Genomic DNA, 19,708 nt, shown 5'->3' with positions numbered 1-19,708 from the left:
TTAAGACTTTCTCATAGAATATTTTAGAAACCAAATGATGTGTTGTAAGAAAGCCAAAAATTCACATTAAAATTTCATATCTTTATATTTTTCTTACATTTCAAATTTAAATGCATATAATCTGCTCTTTGTTTAAAATAATTTATTATCTGTACTTAGAAACCAGCTGATGCACTTTACATTGAATGAATCATCATCTGGTTGCAAAGTAATTGAAAAGTAAGTGCTCTTATAACTATTGTTTATTATTTTGAAATATTTATTTATGTCATAAAAATTAGAAGGCAAAGGCAGCATATTAAAACTTTTGGAAATATTCAGAAAAAAGCTTTGTCTGGCAGAGGATTGATAATGGTTTGATATGTCAATAAAATAATATACACAATCATAAAAATACCATAAGATTCACACTTGTCCTGTTATGTTTTGCTTATCCCTCCTTCTAACATGCATATATATATATATATATATATATATTAGATTTTCAAAATCCTAATCTTTAAAAAGTTCTTAATTAAGCTCTTAAAAAATATTTTCTTGAAATGTTTCTTTAATGATCCTTAATTTTTCTAATGAACTTTCAGAATTTGAAAATTTGCCTTCATATGAAAAAAACTTTAGATTGTATGCTTTTTTTAATTGCATAGTTGTGAAAAATTTACGAACATTTATTTAATGCCTATGTATAATTTCTAGACTTCTACAGTTGCTGCAGCAAATTGTACAGGAACCTAATTCTCAATTCAAAGCATTCCTTCCTAGCACAATTAACCTTTGTTTATCCCAAATATATCCATTAATAGCAGAAGTAAGTAAAATCTCCAAAATTTATTATTTTTTATTTGTGTTAATCGTTGTGCTTTCTTACACTATTTCTGGGATGTATATTAAAAATTCTAAACCAATGTATTAAAAAATGGTGTGTATTTCTACCTTGAGTTTTATTTGAATTGAGCTCGTAATGTATTGCTTTTATTATATCATGTTCCTAGCAACAAAATAACCTGGGCCCTCATTGGACCCAATATTTATGAATCTTGGAAAAATATACTCAATAAGTATAAAAAGAATAAGAATTTAAAGGGCCATTATTTTCTGATATTGGCCATTATTATTCCAGTTCAAAAGATATTTTACAACTAATATCAGCCCTATATAGAGTTGTCATATACACCCAATATTTTATAGTCATTATTCAGCCAATATTGGCTGTATATAGGCCCTATATGAGATTGTTGCAAGTGTTATAATTTGTTAAAACTTTGATAGTTAAATTCTTGTTATTCTTGATAGTTTTTTTTTTCTCTTGTATTTAATATTCTATTTATTTTTCTTGTGCATCCTGTTTTCAAGTAAACTTAATGTTACTGAGAAGACAGTTTCTATCTTATCTTTCGAAGAATCGACTAATAAAGTGCACCTCCAATACAAATATTTTCATTATTTAGGCTCTTAACCCGTTGATGGTTTTGCACCAAAAAAGTCCTGTAATCTTTTCTGCTTAGCAAAACGTTTTTCCATGTCGTTAGAAAGGGTAATAGTGTGTTGGGGAAAAACATTCTCCAAATTTTACCCATTTGCTAAGCTGCCAGTGGATTAAATGCTTATTTTCTTAAATTAAAACCAAACTTACAATATTTCTGAAACTTGTTGAGTTAAGCATTCATCAATTACATTTTCCAGAGACCATCATCTGAAGTAAAACCACCACTGTTTGAATTACTTCACAAGATCCTTCTTCATAACTGCCGTTATTTTTTTAAAGTGAATGTTATCAGTAGTCTTGGGGAATCAGGAAATGAAAAAATAGAAAATGAACAGCATTTCACAAAAATAATGGAGGTAAGATTATGCTATTTGTGTTACTATCTTTTACATTCACTTAAATTTTATTGTAATTTTCTAAAACTTATGAGAATATTCTCTGTGTTTTATATTTTCTTATAAAGAATTTCCATCCCATTAGTTTTCAAGGGCTGCAATGAATTTAGTTTTTATATCCTTAGTGTAAGAAAAACATGAATTTGTCTAATTGAAAAACAAAGTAATTATGTATATTGTACATGTATAATATTTTCAACGTAAAAAAATTTAAAAATCATCACCTTTCTTTTTCTAATTGAATTATAGCAGATTTTTATCTTCCTCTGTAAAAAAATTTTTTTTACTATGTTTTAATTTTAAATTAATATTCTGAACTATTTTTGATTTCAACTTGGTTTTGTCTTTAAAAAAAAAAAAATATTTTTAATGTTTCTAAATATTTACTTTTTTTGACACCTACATTTTTTAATTTTAGTCTTTAAATTTGAGAATTTTTTTCTCATAAAAGCAGTTATAAAATTTCTTACGCTAATCAAGTATATTTTTCCAACTAAGCAGTTTTAATAAAGCTGATTTAAAATTAGTTAGATTACAAAAACTAGTTTATTTAAAATAATTCTGCAATATAGCTTTGGTATTAAAAAATTCTTTGATCTGTTAACTGTTTACATTTTAATTATTATTATTTTAGTTTTTATGTTTTTTAATATTTGCTATGATTGTCTGAGTTATAGTTGCAATGTCTTAAAGTTTTTAATAATTAAGTCTTTATTTTGTTTGTTTTATAAAAATGTTTAAAATAAAGTTTCATGTATAATTTTAAACATAAAGATTTCATTTTATTCTTGAAAACTTGTTTTAATAAAATTACTTTACTAATGTTGATTATTTTTTCTTAGGCTTATGGTCAATCATTTTTGCAACCAGATATAAACCTTTTCAAGCAGAATTTAATATCTTTGGAAACCTTAAATAATAAATGGAAGTTATATTACAAGGTAAAATTTGTCTTTCAATTTCATCTTTTTATATCATTTTTTAAAATAAAGAAATTATTAAATTGAATGAAAGATATATATGATTAATTTTTTTTTTTAAACTGATGCTGAAATGCTAATTGTTTTAGACTCATTGTCTCAAATGAACTTATTTCTTAATTTGTTAATCTTAATTATTTATTATTATTTGATCTTAATTATTTGTTAATCTTAATTATTAATCTTAATTATTTATTTCTTAATTTGTATTTATTATAAACTTCACAAGGTGAATAAAAAAAGTCATAAAATTCTTATAAGACCCTCATAAAGACTTTAGAGCGTGACCATTTCTCTAATTAACCTTTAATTTACTGTATTTACTATGAAACTGTATAAGAGAAAAAAGTTGTTTTAATTCTAAGTCATTAAAATATTATCACCTTGCATGAGGGCAATTTTTACAATAAATGTATTACAGCTGTTATATTAATTTTAAAAATAATAGTAGGCCAGCTTTCATAAAAGTTAAAGCAAACTTGTCACTGTAATTTCAACTTTAATATATATATATATATATATATATATATATATATATATATATATATATATATATATATATATATATATATATATATATATATATATATATATATATATATATATATATATATATATATATATATTGTATATATATATACTATATATATATATATTTAAATATATATATATATATTATTAAATATATATATATAATGATTTTAGTACTGATTACATATATACTGAATCATTTATGTTTGTGGTAATCAGGAATGGATGATTTCTTTGAAAAACAGTGAAAACAAAGTGGTTTTGCTATCACTTTTTAAACTTTTGTATGGATTGCAGATAATTTAACAACTTATTTTTACGTGACACACTTGCAATGTTTGAGTACACTATATTTTTGCTACTACTGGCAAAAATATTTACTAAAACTGTGGAAAACCACCTTTTGTAAAATTCTTATTAAAACTGCACGAATTACCATAATACCAATTGTTCGTATTATCAAAGTTTATTGAACCACATCTGCATATGGCGATTTCTTATGGCTCCTTTAAACAAATTTACCATTAACGTTTTCTCCATTAACTTAGCATTTTAACGCACGGCTTAATTTTCTTATTCTAATGCACATACCAATATTAATTGAAAATTGATATCAATAATATAGGTGAATATAATAAAATCCTCAAGACGAGTATCTTTTCTCCATAAACTTTGCTTTTTTAGTAGATTGGTTGTTTTTTTATTTCAATTAATATATGTTATCAACATTGTCATCAATAATAGTATGGCCATTTTTTTTTTTACATTTCTTCTAAGCAAATTAGTAACACTTTTCCATTAATTTTGCCTTTTGAATACATAACTGATTTTTTTTTCAAATTTTAATTACTGTTAATTTTTAATTATTTACTTTCTTTTATAGAAACGCATTTTAAAAGAATTACTATAAACAAAATAAGCATGTGGTATCGACAACTTAATTTGCTGACATACTCCACGAATATAGCTTATGTTATGTTGTTCATTGAATTTATCTGATATAAATAAAAAATAATTAAATATTCTGTATAATAAACTTTTCTGATGAAATAGAGCTATAAGCTTGAAAATATCACTGATGCTGTCTTTAGAAGTTTTTAGGAAGCTGAATCGCTTATAGTAAAATTTAAAACGATGACTAACGCTTAACAAATCAGAAAACTCCATTTTGTTTTTCGTTGATCCCGCTCGAGCAGTTCGCCGCAAAATGTTCTAATATTGACAGTGACATTCCTTGTGCTTCCTGCTATCTAATGGCCAAATTTCATCGCTTTTGGTTGTGTGGTTTAGGAGTCAGTAAAGGACACACGGATATTTTTTTATAGAGAGAGAAGAAATATTATTTATCTTTTTACATTCTAAATTTTTATCTCTTAAACTTTTTATATTTATTTTTGTAATTCTCGTTGAAAATATTAAGAACAATTAATATTTAAATATTTTTTATACATTCCGAAAATAATCTGATCAATTTTCATTTTATTTTAGGGTTACTTTAAAAGTATTATGCTGTTTCAATTCATTAGTGTTTTCTTGCAAACCTTAATCTATAAAACACATAATTTACTGAGGGATGAAATAGTTAGCACAATTTATAGCATGGCACTTGTTGACATCCAATCATTCTACTCCACTTTCTTGCCTCAATTTCTTCAAAGTATGGAAAACTTAGACTCCAATCAAAAGACAACATTGTTGAGGAACTTCAAACATGAAACAGTAAGTAAAAGTTCAATCAGTTTGACATTGTTTAAATATATGATAATACGTGTGTGTTAGATATGTATGGAAAGTAAAAAGACAACAATTGTTGAAGAACTTCAAACATGAAACAGTAAGTAAAAGTTCAATCAGTTTGACATTGTTTAAATATATGATAATACATAAAAAGTTTTAACCAACTGGAAATTGATTTACACAAACATCAGGTTGTCCACAGTTTCACCTATCTTGGTTCTATAGCTACTTCTTATAATAGCATATTTAAAGATGCTTAATAATAATTGTTAAAGATGCTTAATTTAATACATATTTAATTAATTTTTCTGTATTTTTATTGATTATCTTTTCTTTCAGGATTCTCATACCTTTGGGGAAAATATACAAAGATTTGTGAGTGACATTAGATACTACTGTCTTTGTTCTGAAACATCAATTTGAAATGTTGTAAATTATATTCTTTGTTGCTCTTTCATTTCATTTGTGATATTTTTTTTCATTGATTGTGATATCATTTTCATTTGCCTTCACCAAGATATGAAGAAAAACTTTATTTTGTAACAATGACAAAGCTTCTAGAAAATGTCCAGTTATAATGTTTTAGAACATGGAAAAAATTCTGTTAAATTTGATACATTTTCATGATATGTGATATTTAATATAATATTTTATAGTACTAAGAAATGTATTAAAATTTTAAAAATAAATCTTCATACGTATTTATTAAATGCATTTATATTGGCAGTAATTTGTTTCATGTTGCTCAAAAGAAACAAAAATATATATTTTTTATTTAAATATAAAGCTTCCTTTTTTTTAATTATTACAAAAATTAGTTTTTTTTTTTTTTTTTTAAAGAACATTTTGAACAATACTACCCAGTAATAATACAATATTTTAGCTCATTTTAAAATGACCTTACACTGTTTATTTAATTCAAGTAAAGTGAAATTCCTTACTTCTATTTGTGTTTTGTTTATTGTATATACTATTAAATTCAAGGAATTTGTACTGATTAAATTAATTAATCGGTAATCAAATCAGTAGTTATATTATACTATTAAAATCAAGGAATTAATAAATTTTATAATTGTACCCCCTTAAGACTTTTTGGATTGTTTTAAGTATTGAATTCTAAGATATGCATGAAACATAAGTCAATGCGTTATAGGTTTCACAATTTTGAAATTAGTTATTATATTCTTTTCATGACATTTGACAATTGATTTTGCATAATCCCTCATTTATTTTTACAAATAATTATTAAATTCTATTAAAACTTGTATTTAAGTTAGGCTTCAAGAATATGTTATTTCTATATTAAGGTATTATTCTATCTAGTTTCTAATATTATTATTTTTTTTTTTTTTTTTTTTAATTTTGACTGGAATTCTAATAAGATTTCTATTTACATTTAAGTGTATAAACAATTTTATTCATACAAACAGAATTCTAATCTATTTGAGAGTGTTTTTCAAATCATGAAGTATTTGATTTTAACCTGCCTAATATTCAACAAATGAGTCTTGAAGAAATTATATGTATTAAGAAAATTATGTGGTATTAAGAAAATATAAGTTGTTGTTTTTTTTTTTTTTTTTTGTGATATGTTGATTACCTACTCATGTTCCTTCCCTTTTATATATATTTATGTAAGTTCAAAATGTAGAGAAAACAGAAAAATTACAGAACAATGTTGTTTTTCTTAATTTTCTCCGTTTTCTCTTTCTTTTTGTATTTTTTTTATTATTATTGTGCTATATATATTTTTTAAGAAAGTCTAGAAATTGGGGGAAATATTAAATATATTTTGCAATTTCATTTTTTCTAAGCATAGTAATTTATCAGAAAATGTTATTAAATTTTGTGTTACTGTCTGTCAGCTTCTCAGTATCCATCAAATTAACATAAATTAAATGTTAAGTTCAATTTAAATGACTAATATTCTCTTTTGTTGGTATTGTTTAACTACATGTTTGTTTTCACATACTTTCTACAATAATTTCATACACTACTCTACAATAATGGAAGAGACTTTAAGTTTTTGACATGTTTTTTTAAATTTCTCAAGAAATATAAGAGGATTGTTTTATAACGTTGGAGATGTGTGGATCAGACGATTTATCTTGGGTATCGCTCAATTTTAAAGCTTTACAAAGCTCTAAAAGACTGGCAATAAATTACGAACGAAAACAAGTATTTTTGAACACCCTATGCCTGAAAATAAAGCAACAAGCTTATAACTTGCATAGATTTCTTTGGTTGTTATTTTCAATAATTGCATGAAATTTCTGAAACTTCGCTTAAATATTCATGAAGATATGGATATTTTTATAAACTTATTTTTTTCCTATAACTTTAAAAATATTCATCAAAATTAAAAAAAAATTTTAGAACATTTTTCAAAAAGCACCTAATAAAAAATAAAAAAAAAATGAGGCGTTTTCACAAGATTTATTTTGTACTATTAAAAATGATGTCTGCATTGTGGGGATCATCTCCCATAAAAGTTTGTTTTCTTTCACATTTTATTTTTTTTCTCATACCTTCACATTGGATGTTTGGACGATTGTTGTAAATTACTTTCATTTGTTATTATATTTTATTTTATGATAAAAAATTAAATTCAGGGAAAAACCCTTATCATTTAGAGCTTTCTTTCAAAAAGTACAAAAATTACTTAGAAATTTTCCAGAAATATTTTTATTTTATTTCGTTTGTTATTTTTTGCCGGCCTCTTCAAGCTCTGAAAGCTTTAAAATTTGTTGTTAAGTATGAAAAATCGCATGATCTAAAGTTATAAAAAAAAAATAAAAAAAATTTCATTATTTTAGAAGCATTTATTTTAAAGAAATTTTAAAAAATTTTTGAAAACTGAAAGTATCTCTTTTTTTCCCAATTTCCAATTTATTTTTTTTTTTTTTTCAAATATTTAATTATATGATTTTAAAAAAAACTGTTATGTTCATTGTATATACAACATGTTCTTTGTTATTAATGCATTTTCAATTATTTATTTTGAAATAGTATTACTCAAACATTTCAACTCTTAGTGGAATTATTCAGTTATTCATGTTAAGTTTTTCTTTTGAATTGCATGATACGATTAGTAAATTCTTTGTAATGAAAGCAGAGCTTAAAAGATTATTATCTAAGGGTGCCAATTCAAACACTACATTTGTAATAGTATTGAATTGTAATGTTGTATGTTTAGGGACCAACCAGCATTTTCAAAGTTCCTTTCATGTATTTATTTTGCTGTATATAGTGTAAATATTATTGTATGTTGTACAGTTTTCTTTTTTACAAATTTAAATAAATAATTTTGTACTAAACTTGCTGCTTGATTTCCTTAAGGTTACGAATTTAAAAAAAAAAAAGATTTATGTTTTTGAAATAGATTAATTTGTAAGTAATTTTGAATTTAAAAATATACTTTAAAATTTGCCTGTTTTAAAGGTATTTTAAACTTCATTTTCTTATATACAATTAGGGATGCATAAATATCTTTCATTAAAAAATATGTCTCATATATTGAAATAAGCTTTAGGATATAATTACACAGGATTTTTGTTTTTTGAATTTATTTCCTATTAAGTATTAGACTTTTTTGCTAATTTTTTTCATATTGAAATATGTATTGACTTGTATTTTCCTTAAAATTTAAACTAAAAAATCAATTTTGAATTTCAAAGTTTACAAAATTCAAAAGAGTATAGAAATTGAATAAGTTCCAGTATACTTAAATTTCTAAAAAATAATTTCAGTTTTTACATTTATGTTAAAGTAATTATTACAAAGTTAACTCGATTTAAAATGTAATCTTAAATTCCAGCTACATAATTATATTAAAAGACCATTTTATACATTACTCAAAGGTATACCATTAAATTTTACTTTTAAAATTTATTTGCAGATAGCGCTAAATATTTTGTTTTTATTTATATAAAAAAATCTTCCAAGTATGACTTTATTCACATTTATTGTTAGTCTGTTTATTTGTACTATAATACTCATATATATGATAATTCTAAAATCATAAGACAAACTTGAAGAGAAGGTAGGGCAAATCATAACCATTAAGAATGGCATCATACAGCTTTAATAGTGCTTCCCTATTATAAACTGTTTCTATGTGTCCTTTAAACAGGCACTTTTATTTATCTAAAATATCTTAATTTTATATTTTCTAATAATTATTGACAAAAAAAGTGTATTTAAATAGGTTCAGTAGTAGAATTTTTTAATTCTAATTTAACGATTTGGTTACTAACTTGACAAATCATTAAATTACAGCTCTGTGTCTATTTGAATGTAATTCTCAACAATATTTATTAGAAAACATAAGAATTTAGATAAATTAGTAACTAACTATGTTCGATGGCACGTGTAAGAAACAGCTTATAATAGGGAAACCCCCTAGCTACTTACAATGGCTGCCATGGGTTCCTTTGCGATTCTTAATCCTTATGATGTGCCCTATCTCCTCTCTAAGCTCGTCCTGTGATGATCCCTATTCGGATACTTATTTTATATCACTTTAAGCATTTCACATATATTTAAGAATTTAATAAAATTAAAGACAAATTTATACCTTGCAAATTTTTTTTGTAAAAAAAGGCAATTTTTCCAACTTAATTATACAAAAAATGCATTAGGATAGTTCATAATTCCCTGTTTGGTTTATGAAAGCTATAATTATAGGGGGGAAAGCTGTTTTAAAGATGAAATGAAACCTTCACTTAGCACAAAAATCTCTTCTTTTTTTTCGCACATCTTACTGATATTTTTATGTATGAACTCAAATCCAGTTTTAAATCTAACTTGTCAGTGCTTTTCTAACTCTTATTGTCATAAACTTTTGTACCTCATTATAATTTAGGACAATTCATGTGTCTCACTGATGGCTTTTATTAGGTTGTGTGCTGCTATGTACTGAACTGTAGCTTATGTTGTTAAAAACCTCATTTCCAAATTAATGTCTACTCTATGATTGACAACATAAATTGTAATTGTCAGGTCACAACTTAAAACAGTATTTTTTTTTAGCATGAAGATTTGAAATGCTGATGAAACATTTAGTTTTTCTGGCTGTAAAATATATTAATATTATTTCTTCATATACGTTATTGGTCAGAGTTTATAAAAATTTTAAAATGTCGTTAAAATCATTGATATAAGTTTAAAGTTGATAGATAATTTACCTTATAATCAAATTGAGACTTTTTGAGCACTTTATATTAAGCACTAGAGATCGTAATATTATTGTGGCTATCTGTGCTCTAAGGTTGATGACCAAGCTATCAACCTGACCATGTGAAGAAAACTAACATGCTATTTTAAACTTTTCTGTGTCAGTATAGGCATATTATTGATTTGAACAATAAAATTTGATTATTTGTCTCTAAATAAATTTGCACCTGATAACTTGCAATTTTTAACCTTTCTTAGTTAGCATATGCTTTGATTTGAACTTACACATTGAATTTTTTGTCTGCATTGAACAAGTCTGCACCTGAAAATGAGAATCATTACTTGACCTTTTATCTGGTGCAACAAATGTACCAGAAAACATGCTTTAAAATCTGCTATGTGAAAAAAAATTAACAAGTTATTTCAAACTTTTCTTAGCATATTATTGACTTGAACTTGATTGAATTTCTTATCTGCATTAAACAAATTTGCACCTGAAAATGAGAATCATTACTTAATCAGTCTATGCAAAGTTTTGATTTGAACTAAATGAATTCTTTTGAAAGTGTATTTATTGAAACTGCAATAATACAACTAACTGTTATAATATTTTATACAACAAATATTTTTTTTATGCATATCGCAGTGCTAGTTAATTGCTTTACATGAAAATTTTTAGTTAATTGCTTTACATGAAATAGAAAAAAACAAAATTGTTGCTAAAAATATTAAATTGAAAAAAGATATTAATACTTTATGGGTATACTATATAGAAACAACAACACCTTAAATAATCCATTAAATTCAAAATAATAACAAAAAGTTAATCAGTATCTGAATAATCGTTGAAAAAAAGTATGTTTGAGATATTTGAAGGCAAAGTTTATTTTTTACCACGTTTAAAAACTCTTGGAACTACTCTGAATAGTCCCCTTCCTCTGGGAGGCCCTCTGTAAAACTCACGTGGTCGAATTTCTTCCTCAGATATCTTTGTTGCGATTTTAGACGTCAACACAGGATTCTTATTGGTTAGATGTCTCCATTCATCAGAGCCTAATACATCCGTTTTGTTAGATTTTATGTATTTGTAAGAAGCTTCTAACAATGAATTGTTAAAATGATTATCAGCAAAGCCTAAGACATCACAAATGTTATGGATGCTCAAGGACTTTTCCAAAAGTGAAATACACTTATTTGTCAGCGATTCAATCCGATATTTTTCTGCTGTGACACATAACTTAGCTATCTCCATTGCAGCAACATTAGTGACTTTTCCAGAATACATGTACTGAACCAACAAAAGCAATGTGTCATGATCTGTGTCTGTATTATCCACTTTTATCTCCTTGATTTTTGTATTGAATTGAAGCATTTTCGCAAAAACGGGGGATCTTGCTGCAATAATGAATTTATGGCAACTAATCTCATCCCTGCCTACTTTTAGTGTGATATCATTGAAGCAATCTCCATCATAATAATCACCATCAACACAAGGACGATTCTTCACTTTGAAAATATCAAAAAAATCACTGCTTAGATGGTTCAAATGAGCAATTTTTGAAGACTGTCCTTTGAGCAATTTCTTAGTTTCAAGAGTTTCATTCGATTTCTTGCCTTCCGTTATTTCAAGTTCTAATCTTAAATTTAACTTATTGTCGGGGAGGTACTTTTCTTTATTCGAAATCAAATCCGCATTATTAAGAAGAGCAGGAAAAATCCAATTCTCTTTTGATATCACTCCAACTTTCTTTGTTAAGTCATCAGACTCAAAGCAATGCTCATAATCAGAAAACCATGTCAAATCTCCTGCTTTGTCAACAACACACAACTTACTGCGAAGATATACAATTTTATTTTCGGGGAATGAAACAATTTTAAAACTTATCTGTAAATCATTGGCAGGTAATCGAGTAAGAGTTACGATGAATCGGCCAAGCTCTAAGTCAACAATTTTTGAAACAGAACTTTTCATGAATGTGAAATCACAGATTTGCCAGTTAAAAACCTCCTTAAAAGATATAACTTTTGTGCAGACCGTTGAATGAAAGGGAACTGGCAGTAATTCAGATTGCAAATGAACAAGATTATATTCTTTGGCTACCTTGCATAACTCAAGTAGCTTATCATCAAACGGTTCGTTAATCTGCCCTGTATACAGATATGCTAACAAAATTTTCAGCACAGGTAAAGATATATTTTGTATATTAATGACTGACTTACATTGCTCTCCATCTTGAATTTGTAGTTTCTCCGCCAATTTCGGAGCTCGAATACAGAGAAGTGCTCTATGAACTGGTAATTTATCATTGCCCACAGACAACGTTAAATCAGTGAATAACTGCTTTCTGTAAAATTCACGTAGATCTTTCGATAACTCTTCATAGTCGTTCACAATGTCATCATATTCCCCTTCGCCTTCATCATTAAACAGAATGCAGCGTAAAATTAAGTCATTCTGTAAAGGTAGTTTGGATCTTTCTAATTCTATGGCGTTCGTAAAATCACAATGGAACACTCCGCTACACCTTCCTTTAACTTTCTTTGAACTGTGAACCAAACCATTATTTGTAAGCAGCGAAATTTCTATCGTAACTGGACAATCTTTGGCATAATCCCTGCATATTGGTAAACATTTCAAGAAATTTCCACCACGCCCAGTTTTTGGATAGAGCTCCAAATACCACTCTGTATTTCCAAACAAGTAAAAAATAAAACGTGGGCTTTCCAAGCATTTATTATCTATAACGACATTCCCAATTTTTGGAAGATTGGAGTTAAAATTTTCAATTCTCCAAATAAATTCGTATTTCCTACCGCCTTCTTCCATTGCGAATCTATTAGTAATAAAATACACAGGTGAATAATGAAAGTCTAAACCAGACGATTTCGCAACGCAACTTGATAAATTTAGAAATGAAACTAAAGTCAGCTGATTGAAACTGATAATAGTCGAATGCTTAGGGAGTAACTTTATTTACTTCTTTATTTGCGAATTTTATTTGTTTGCAGAGGCGTGTCTATGGTAATCAGCGATGGCAAATCTCTAACTGGCTCCCTTCCTAAAACATTAATATTTTCTTTCTTTTTATGCAATATGAAATAAAAGCATTGTTACTGAGTATTGAGTATTTAACTCTTTTGGCAATATTGCAAAAAGATTGCATTATATATATATATATATATATATATATATATATATATATATATATATATATATATATATATATATATATATATATATATATATATATATATTAAGAAATAGATAGATATTATAAATATAACAAAAGAAAATTCTATTTTTAATTGTAATGCGTTCACGTGTATTCGAAATCTTAATTGGTTAGAAATAAAAAGGCCTATTTTATCATATTTATAGAAGATTCTATTACGTTTTTTCAACTGTCACAAAAAATTCTAACAATTTGTTTAATTAAGCTCAATTATATTTTAAAGTTTTACAAATATAATTTAGTAACAAAAATACGCACACACAAAGAATGTAGCTTTGTGAGTTAAAGAACTATAACATAACTGGATGATTACCCAATATTTTCAAAATAAAAACTGAAGGAAATTAAAATTTTATTAAAAAATTAGATTTAAAAGTTGTTTTTAAGGAAAAGGAGAAATATAAATCATTGGAATATGTGAGGAAAAGAGGGCTTTTTGCATCTTTATGAAAATATATAAGAATGCGTATGCTTCATAACTAAACAGGCTTAATTTTTCAATACATAAAAGCTTATTGTTGTTTTTATTTTCTTAAAATAGAGATAATTATTTAATTTTAAAAAAAATATTGTTATTGTCACTTTATTGATAACTTTTTTTTTGAGTTACTAAACTGCTGTACGATTATAAACTACATATTTATAACCTTAATATTATTTTGTTACCCTTTTACTTTGATTATAATAAATAAATATAATCAATAAATTAAGGACACTTTATGAGCCCTTTTAAAAATCGTACAATTTTTTTCAAGTAATATGATGTGAATTGACATCAATGTAACGTAAGTGATATATATTGTAAAAAGATTTATAAAATTGCAAATATAGTATTTATTTAATCTATTTTTTAAAAAAAAAGGAAAATAAATGGCAATCTGAAATAAAAGAAAAGATATAGGAGAAAGATAAAAAGTATTTGTGGCCGAGAAATATGGAAGCGTGTTCCATAACTCGAAGACAGTTTGATAAATATTAAATAAATATAATTTGAAAATTCAAAACAAACATGTCCTTAAAAATTAAAAAAATTATTTTTTTTTTCAATTTGTGAGTAGAAAGATTATTGAAATTAGCAATTAAAGCATTAAAATATAATAAAAATTGTGAGTGAATAATATTTCTGTGACTTCGAGTTAAAAAAAAAAAAAAAACAATACCATTAACTGACGATGTGTTCCATTCAAAGAAAAGAAGAAAAAAAATCGAACTTATACAATTGGTTAAACTCAAAATTTATCTGATAATGAATAGAAAGAAAAACATTTGTGGGTAGTTAGCAACTATTTGCTGAACGTAATGAATGTTACGTAATATGCACAAAATTATTTACTTATCTCAATTATTTTTCAGGAAATTTAAAAATTATTTCCCCAATAACATTTGACATTTTAACATTCGTTGTTTTTTTTATTACCTATTAATTTTAATAATAATGCATTAACGAGTATTTAATTATACAATTTTATACACATTACATTACATTATATACATTAATTATACATATTTTTGTATAATTTATATAATTATTAATACAAAAAAAATCAATGTGCATTTTAAATGTTTTGTCATAAAACAGTAATAATAAAAACTAAAAAATATTATAAATTCTAATTTATAACATTGAAAGGGGGGAGAGCAAATGTCCCTCTCGATCTATATATACAGATATGCCAACTTGTTCTGCTTAATAGGAAACTTTTTTCTAGTGGTAGTAAAATTTATGTTTTAATGTTTGATTCTTGGTTTATGTAAATTTGATATAAAATTATTTTTTCAGCCACTACGTATGCATAATTCGAAATTTCGTGTGAAACACTATTTCATTCCAGTTATCTAGTGGTAAGCATTTTAAATTTTACCAAAATTATCTAAAATTTTGCAAGTTTTGGTTTTTAACTCTCTACAGGAACCGATCAAGACAAATTCAGGCCCAAAGCCTACCAAATTCTCCGGACCCCTTACAAAATATTTTGAAATTAAATCACTGGACTTTGCGTAATACACTCCTCAAAAGTGAAATTGCAACACCAAGAAATAATGCACGTAGCGTCATGCAAATTTCAGGAGCGATAGTAGTGAGATGGATATGCAAATGATTAAATTTGCGCACGCATCTGATCACGTGGTACGCATATTCGGGCTATAAAGGCCAGCAACTTTCCCTTCTCATAAACGGCATCTGAGGTTTTGCGTAGCATTTGCGACTTTCGAAAAAGCATAGAAAATGCATCTGAGACGTCGGCGAGCTCAATACCATCAGTTATACCGCGCAATAGCAACTCGTGTTGGGCGCAACGTGAGTACCATCCAACGTTGTGTCACACGATGGATTCAGGAAGATCTACGTGCACGCCGAAAAGGAAGAGGTGCGCACAGGTGCACGTCAGAACGCATTGACCGGCGTATTCGCCAGTTGACTATTCGAGACCCTTTCTCCACGGCACGTGCCATCCGAAGCCCGTTGCCTTCAGGAGCAGGTGGATCTGTGTCCACCCAAACCATACGCAACAGATTGCATGAAGTACAGTTACCTGCACAGGTACCAGCAACAGGGGTACCGTTGACCGCTTTACACAGGGCTAGACGCCTGGCGTGGTATCATCGTCATCGTACCTGGACCATCCAATGGCATCGGTTATTGTTCACGGATGAATCTCGTTTCTGTCTGTGGAGAAATAACGGCCGTCGACGGGTATGGCGGCGACCCGGAGAACGCAACGAACCAGCCCATTACGCTGAGCGTCACAACGGTCCTACACCGGGCATCATGGTTTAGGGTGGCATAATGTTTGATCGCAGAACGCCCATGGTACATATTCACGGCAGTTTGACAGCGGACCGCTACGTCACACTAGTTGTGTATCCCGTTGTTCTACCCTTGTTGCAGGGTGCACCCAACACGGTATTCCAGCAAAACAATGCCAGGCCGCATGTCTCACGGCGAACTCTTAATAGCCTGACTGGATTTGACATCCTTCCCTGGCCGGCAGCCTCTCCAGATCTGAATCCCATAGAACACCTATGGGATCTCATTGGACGTGGCATGAACAGAGGACCAATGGCGCAAACCATCGATAATCTGCGCACAGCAGTGGATGTGGCTTGGCAAAGGTTACCTCAGGCAACCATCAATGGAGTCATTGATAGCATGCCTCGCCGGATTGAGACCTGTATAGCTGCCCGAGGTGGCCACATTAGATATTGAATAAATTGCTTTATAATGATTTTATTAGTCTGTTTTTTTAATCATTTGCATATCCACTGGGGCGGCGCCAGTAGGGGGTCAGGGGGGGCTGGAGCACCCCCGTCGGGCATGGCCAGCCCCCCCCCCATCGGGAAAAATTTAAAGTCTCGTCGAGAAAATAGTCTGGTCACATTTTTTTTTCTGAAAAATGTCAAAAATTCATTTACAAATGCCTAATAAAAATTTTTGTAGTTGACTTTTTATTTATTTATTTTTAAGAATTAGTAACAAAATTTAGTAAAATATATTGTAAATTCTATGTAATTGTAGTTTCACTGCACTACTCCTAACTTTGCTCATACATTGTTAAACTAGAACTAGAGTCCGGATGCGATTAGACATGGTTGAAATTGAAGACTTTTCGAAGACCCATAGAAATCCTTTTCCCTCAAACACATCTTGATTTTCTTGGAAACTAAACTGCTATTCTTTTTTCTCGAGAACTGAGGAGGGGATAGATAATCACCCCTCTTTACTGGGAGAATAACTGACAAAAGCCTGAGAGACAGAGAGAGAGAGGCAGGTCCTCTTTACGAATTCTTTTTTATGTAACATGTTTATTAATGGTTTATGGGATCACATAATTGCTTTGTGAAATTTTCAAGCAAAATGAAAGTAAAAGAATAAAATAAAATAAAAAAATCAGTTTTAATTTTTTCATTTCTTTAATACTTTTAAATGAGGAAAATCATTTACTTATTCGGATTCAAGGTTTATATTTTAATCAACGCATTAAATAAGCAGTCGGAAAAAAAAGAAAAACAAACATTAACAAAATATTTGTAATTTATTTTAATTTTTTTGGCAGATTTAATTTATTATTTTTTTTTTATCATTTTCTTAGTAGTAAAAAGATTGTTGATTGATTCAGAGAAACAATTAAACTGTCCGTATTCAATATCTTAAAATATATATTAATCAACATAATAGATTCTCATTGACTTATTTTATGTACAGTGTATGAAATGGAAAAAGGGAACACCTTGATTAACTTTTGATTTAATCGTATATTCACGTATAAAGAGTCAATACCATATTTTTACGAAAAAGAGCACTAAAGCGCATTTTGTTCAGGATAAACATGCAAGTTTGTCAAAAGTTTAGTTTTAGGTTTTTAATTTTTAAAATGCGGAAACAGCCGCAATCTGGAAGATGATAGTGTCCAAAGTTATGGCAAAAAGAAAGATGGAAAGTTTGGGTCCTTTAATTTTAACTTCATACTTCGATTATTGCGCATTATCTCGAGAACTTCTTGAGTGTATTGAAAAATGTATACATTAAATTACAAAAAAAAGGAGAAAAAAAAATTATGCACAAATTTTTAAGCAAAAATAATTTTAAATAATTATTTGTTATTTTTTACTAGTTTATTAAATAATAATAAAATATATTGAATTGCATGTTCTACATATTTTTACATCCTTTTAATTTCAAAACACAAACTTTCAGAGCAATCAATCGATTAGTTTCTGAGTTCAAATTTTAAAAACGTCGGTTTGTTTAAATTTCATTTATCTTTAATTATTCAATCAATTTTATTCAAATTTTGTATTTTACAATTTAAAATTACCTTCCACAAAATAATATAAAAATTTGTATATCTTGCTATTTTATTTTATTCTATCCGTCGTTGAACAGCTGACCTAATTTTCGGGTTTACGACTACGAAAGTTTAACTCCGTAGCCTTGTAATTTTGAACCAGAGCCATTTTTAAGGATGGGCTCATTGGGCCCTGGCCCAGGGCCCCGAGTTCTGATGGGGCCCCCGAAAAGTCTAAAATCTCATTGCATTAATTTTTTTTTTTTTTTTAAATTCTAACTTATTTATTATTTATAATTCAAGAGGGCCACCAGATCCCACTTTTTTCTTCTTTTTTTAAAGTTTTATTCAGAGATTTATTCAGATTATTTTTTCTTTTTTACATAGTTGGATGCTTTTCAAAATCTAATTGAAGTGCTTACAAACATAAAATAATTGTTATTCTTCACTTTTCTAACCAAAAGAGCAATAAAACGCTTTTTCTACTGATGAAAATATCCCCACTTTCGTAGCTACCCACAGAGTTGTTAAATAGCCTCCTCACTTTACACTGTGAGAATATGTTTTTAGCTTCTTGATATTGCCTCTAGGGGCTCTTTTCTCCTAACTTCGGAAATATCAGATATCCACAGAAACACCCTTTTGTTTGATTTCTGGTCATAAATTTCTAAGAAGAAAACATTTCTAGGGCTGTAGATAGGGGGAGGGTCTTGTTAGAATCTGTCTTGAGATTTCCATACTGTCCTTAAATTGGGACTCGTTCAATTCGAATTTTTCTCTCTTACAAAATTTAGAAGATATTTTTTCTAATTTATTATAAAAACTTTTCTTTCCTTTAATCATCCTAAATGTTTCAACTAGCATAATTGTTTACTTTATTTAATTATTGTAGTTGATTTAATTCTGTTATTTTTCAAATCAATCGTAAGAGAATGAAATAGGAATTTCTATATCAACTTTTTGTAGGATATTAAGAAGACATAAATCTTTCATATGGAGGTAAGCAAATGTTTCTATTAAATCAATTTTGGTAAATCAATCAAAACGTGAAAGATTTGAGCAGTTTTTTATATATACATTGAGATTTTTTTGTTTTGTTTATTTATTTAAATGGCGGGCCACTATTCAATTCCCTCTTTGACTGGCCTGTTTGCCAAAACTCTTGATTTGGTCTGTTCCGGATAAAATTGATATAACAAATGTAATTTAATTTTAATTTTACTTACTGCTAATAGACAGAAACAACATATGATTTTGTTTAATAAAGCATTGAAATCAAATGATCATCAGCTAAAAAAATGTTACAACATGAGAAAAAAATTGTCTAAAACTCCTGTATGATCAAATTTTCCATGTTTCCCCTAAATATGAAATATGTTTAATT

General features: G+C 27.6%; 1 protein-coding gene across 2 annotated transcripts in view; it reads left to right on the top strand.

Moving 5' to 3' along the window:
• Window positions 1–7,432, top strand: part of ebo (exportin ellipsoid body open) — a 37,452-nt gene extending 30,020 nt beyond the window's left edge. For both annotated transcript variants that reach the window (XM_016062290.4, XM_016062291.4), the window contains exons 20-25: window positions 160–219; window positions 697–808; window positions 1,684–1,842; window positions 2,724–2,822; window positions 4,881–5,111; window positions 5,469–7,432. In XM_016062290.4, the coding sequence (XP_015917776.2) occupies window positions 160–219; window positions 697–808; window positions 1,684–1,842; window positions 2,724–2,822; window positions 4,881–5,111; window positions 5,469–5,552 (745 nt within the window). In that variant the 3' untranslated portion in view covers window positions 5,553–7,432. The remainder of the gene's footprint in view (window positions 1–159; window positions 220–696; window positions 809–1,683; window positions 1,843–2,723; window positions 2,823–4,880; window positions 5,112–5,468) is intronic.
• The last annotated feature ends 12,276 nt before the right edge of the window (window positions 7,433–19,708 follow it).

The sequence above is a fragment of the Parasteatoda tepidariorum genome, chromosome 10, assembly GCF_982258835.1.
Source record: "Parasteatoda tepidariorum strain Cologne lab strain chromosome 10, Ptep-v5.0, whole genome shotgun sequence".
In the NCBI taxonomy this organism is placed as follows: domain Eukaryota; kingdom Metazoa; phylum Arthropoda; class Arachnida; order Araneae; family Theridiidae; genus Parasteatoda; species Parasteatoda tepidariorum.
This window is presented reverse-complemented; position numbering and strand designations above follow the sequence as displayed.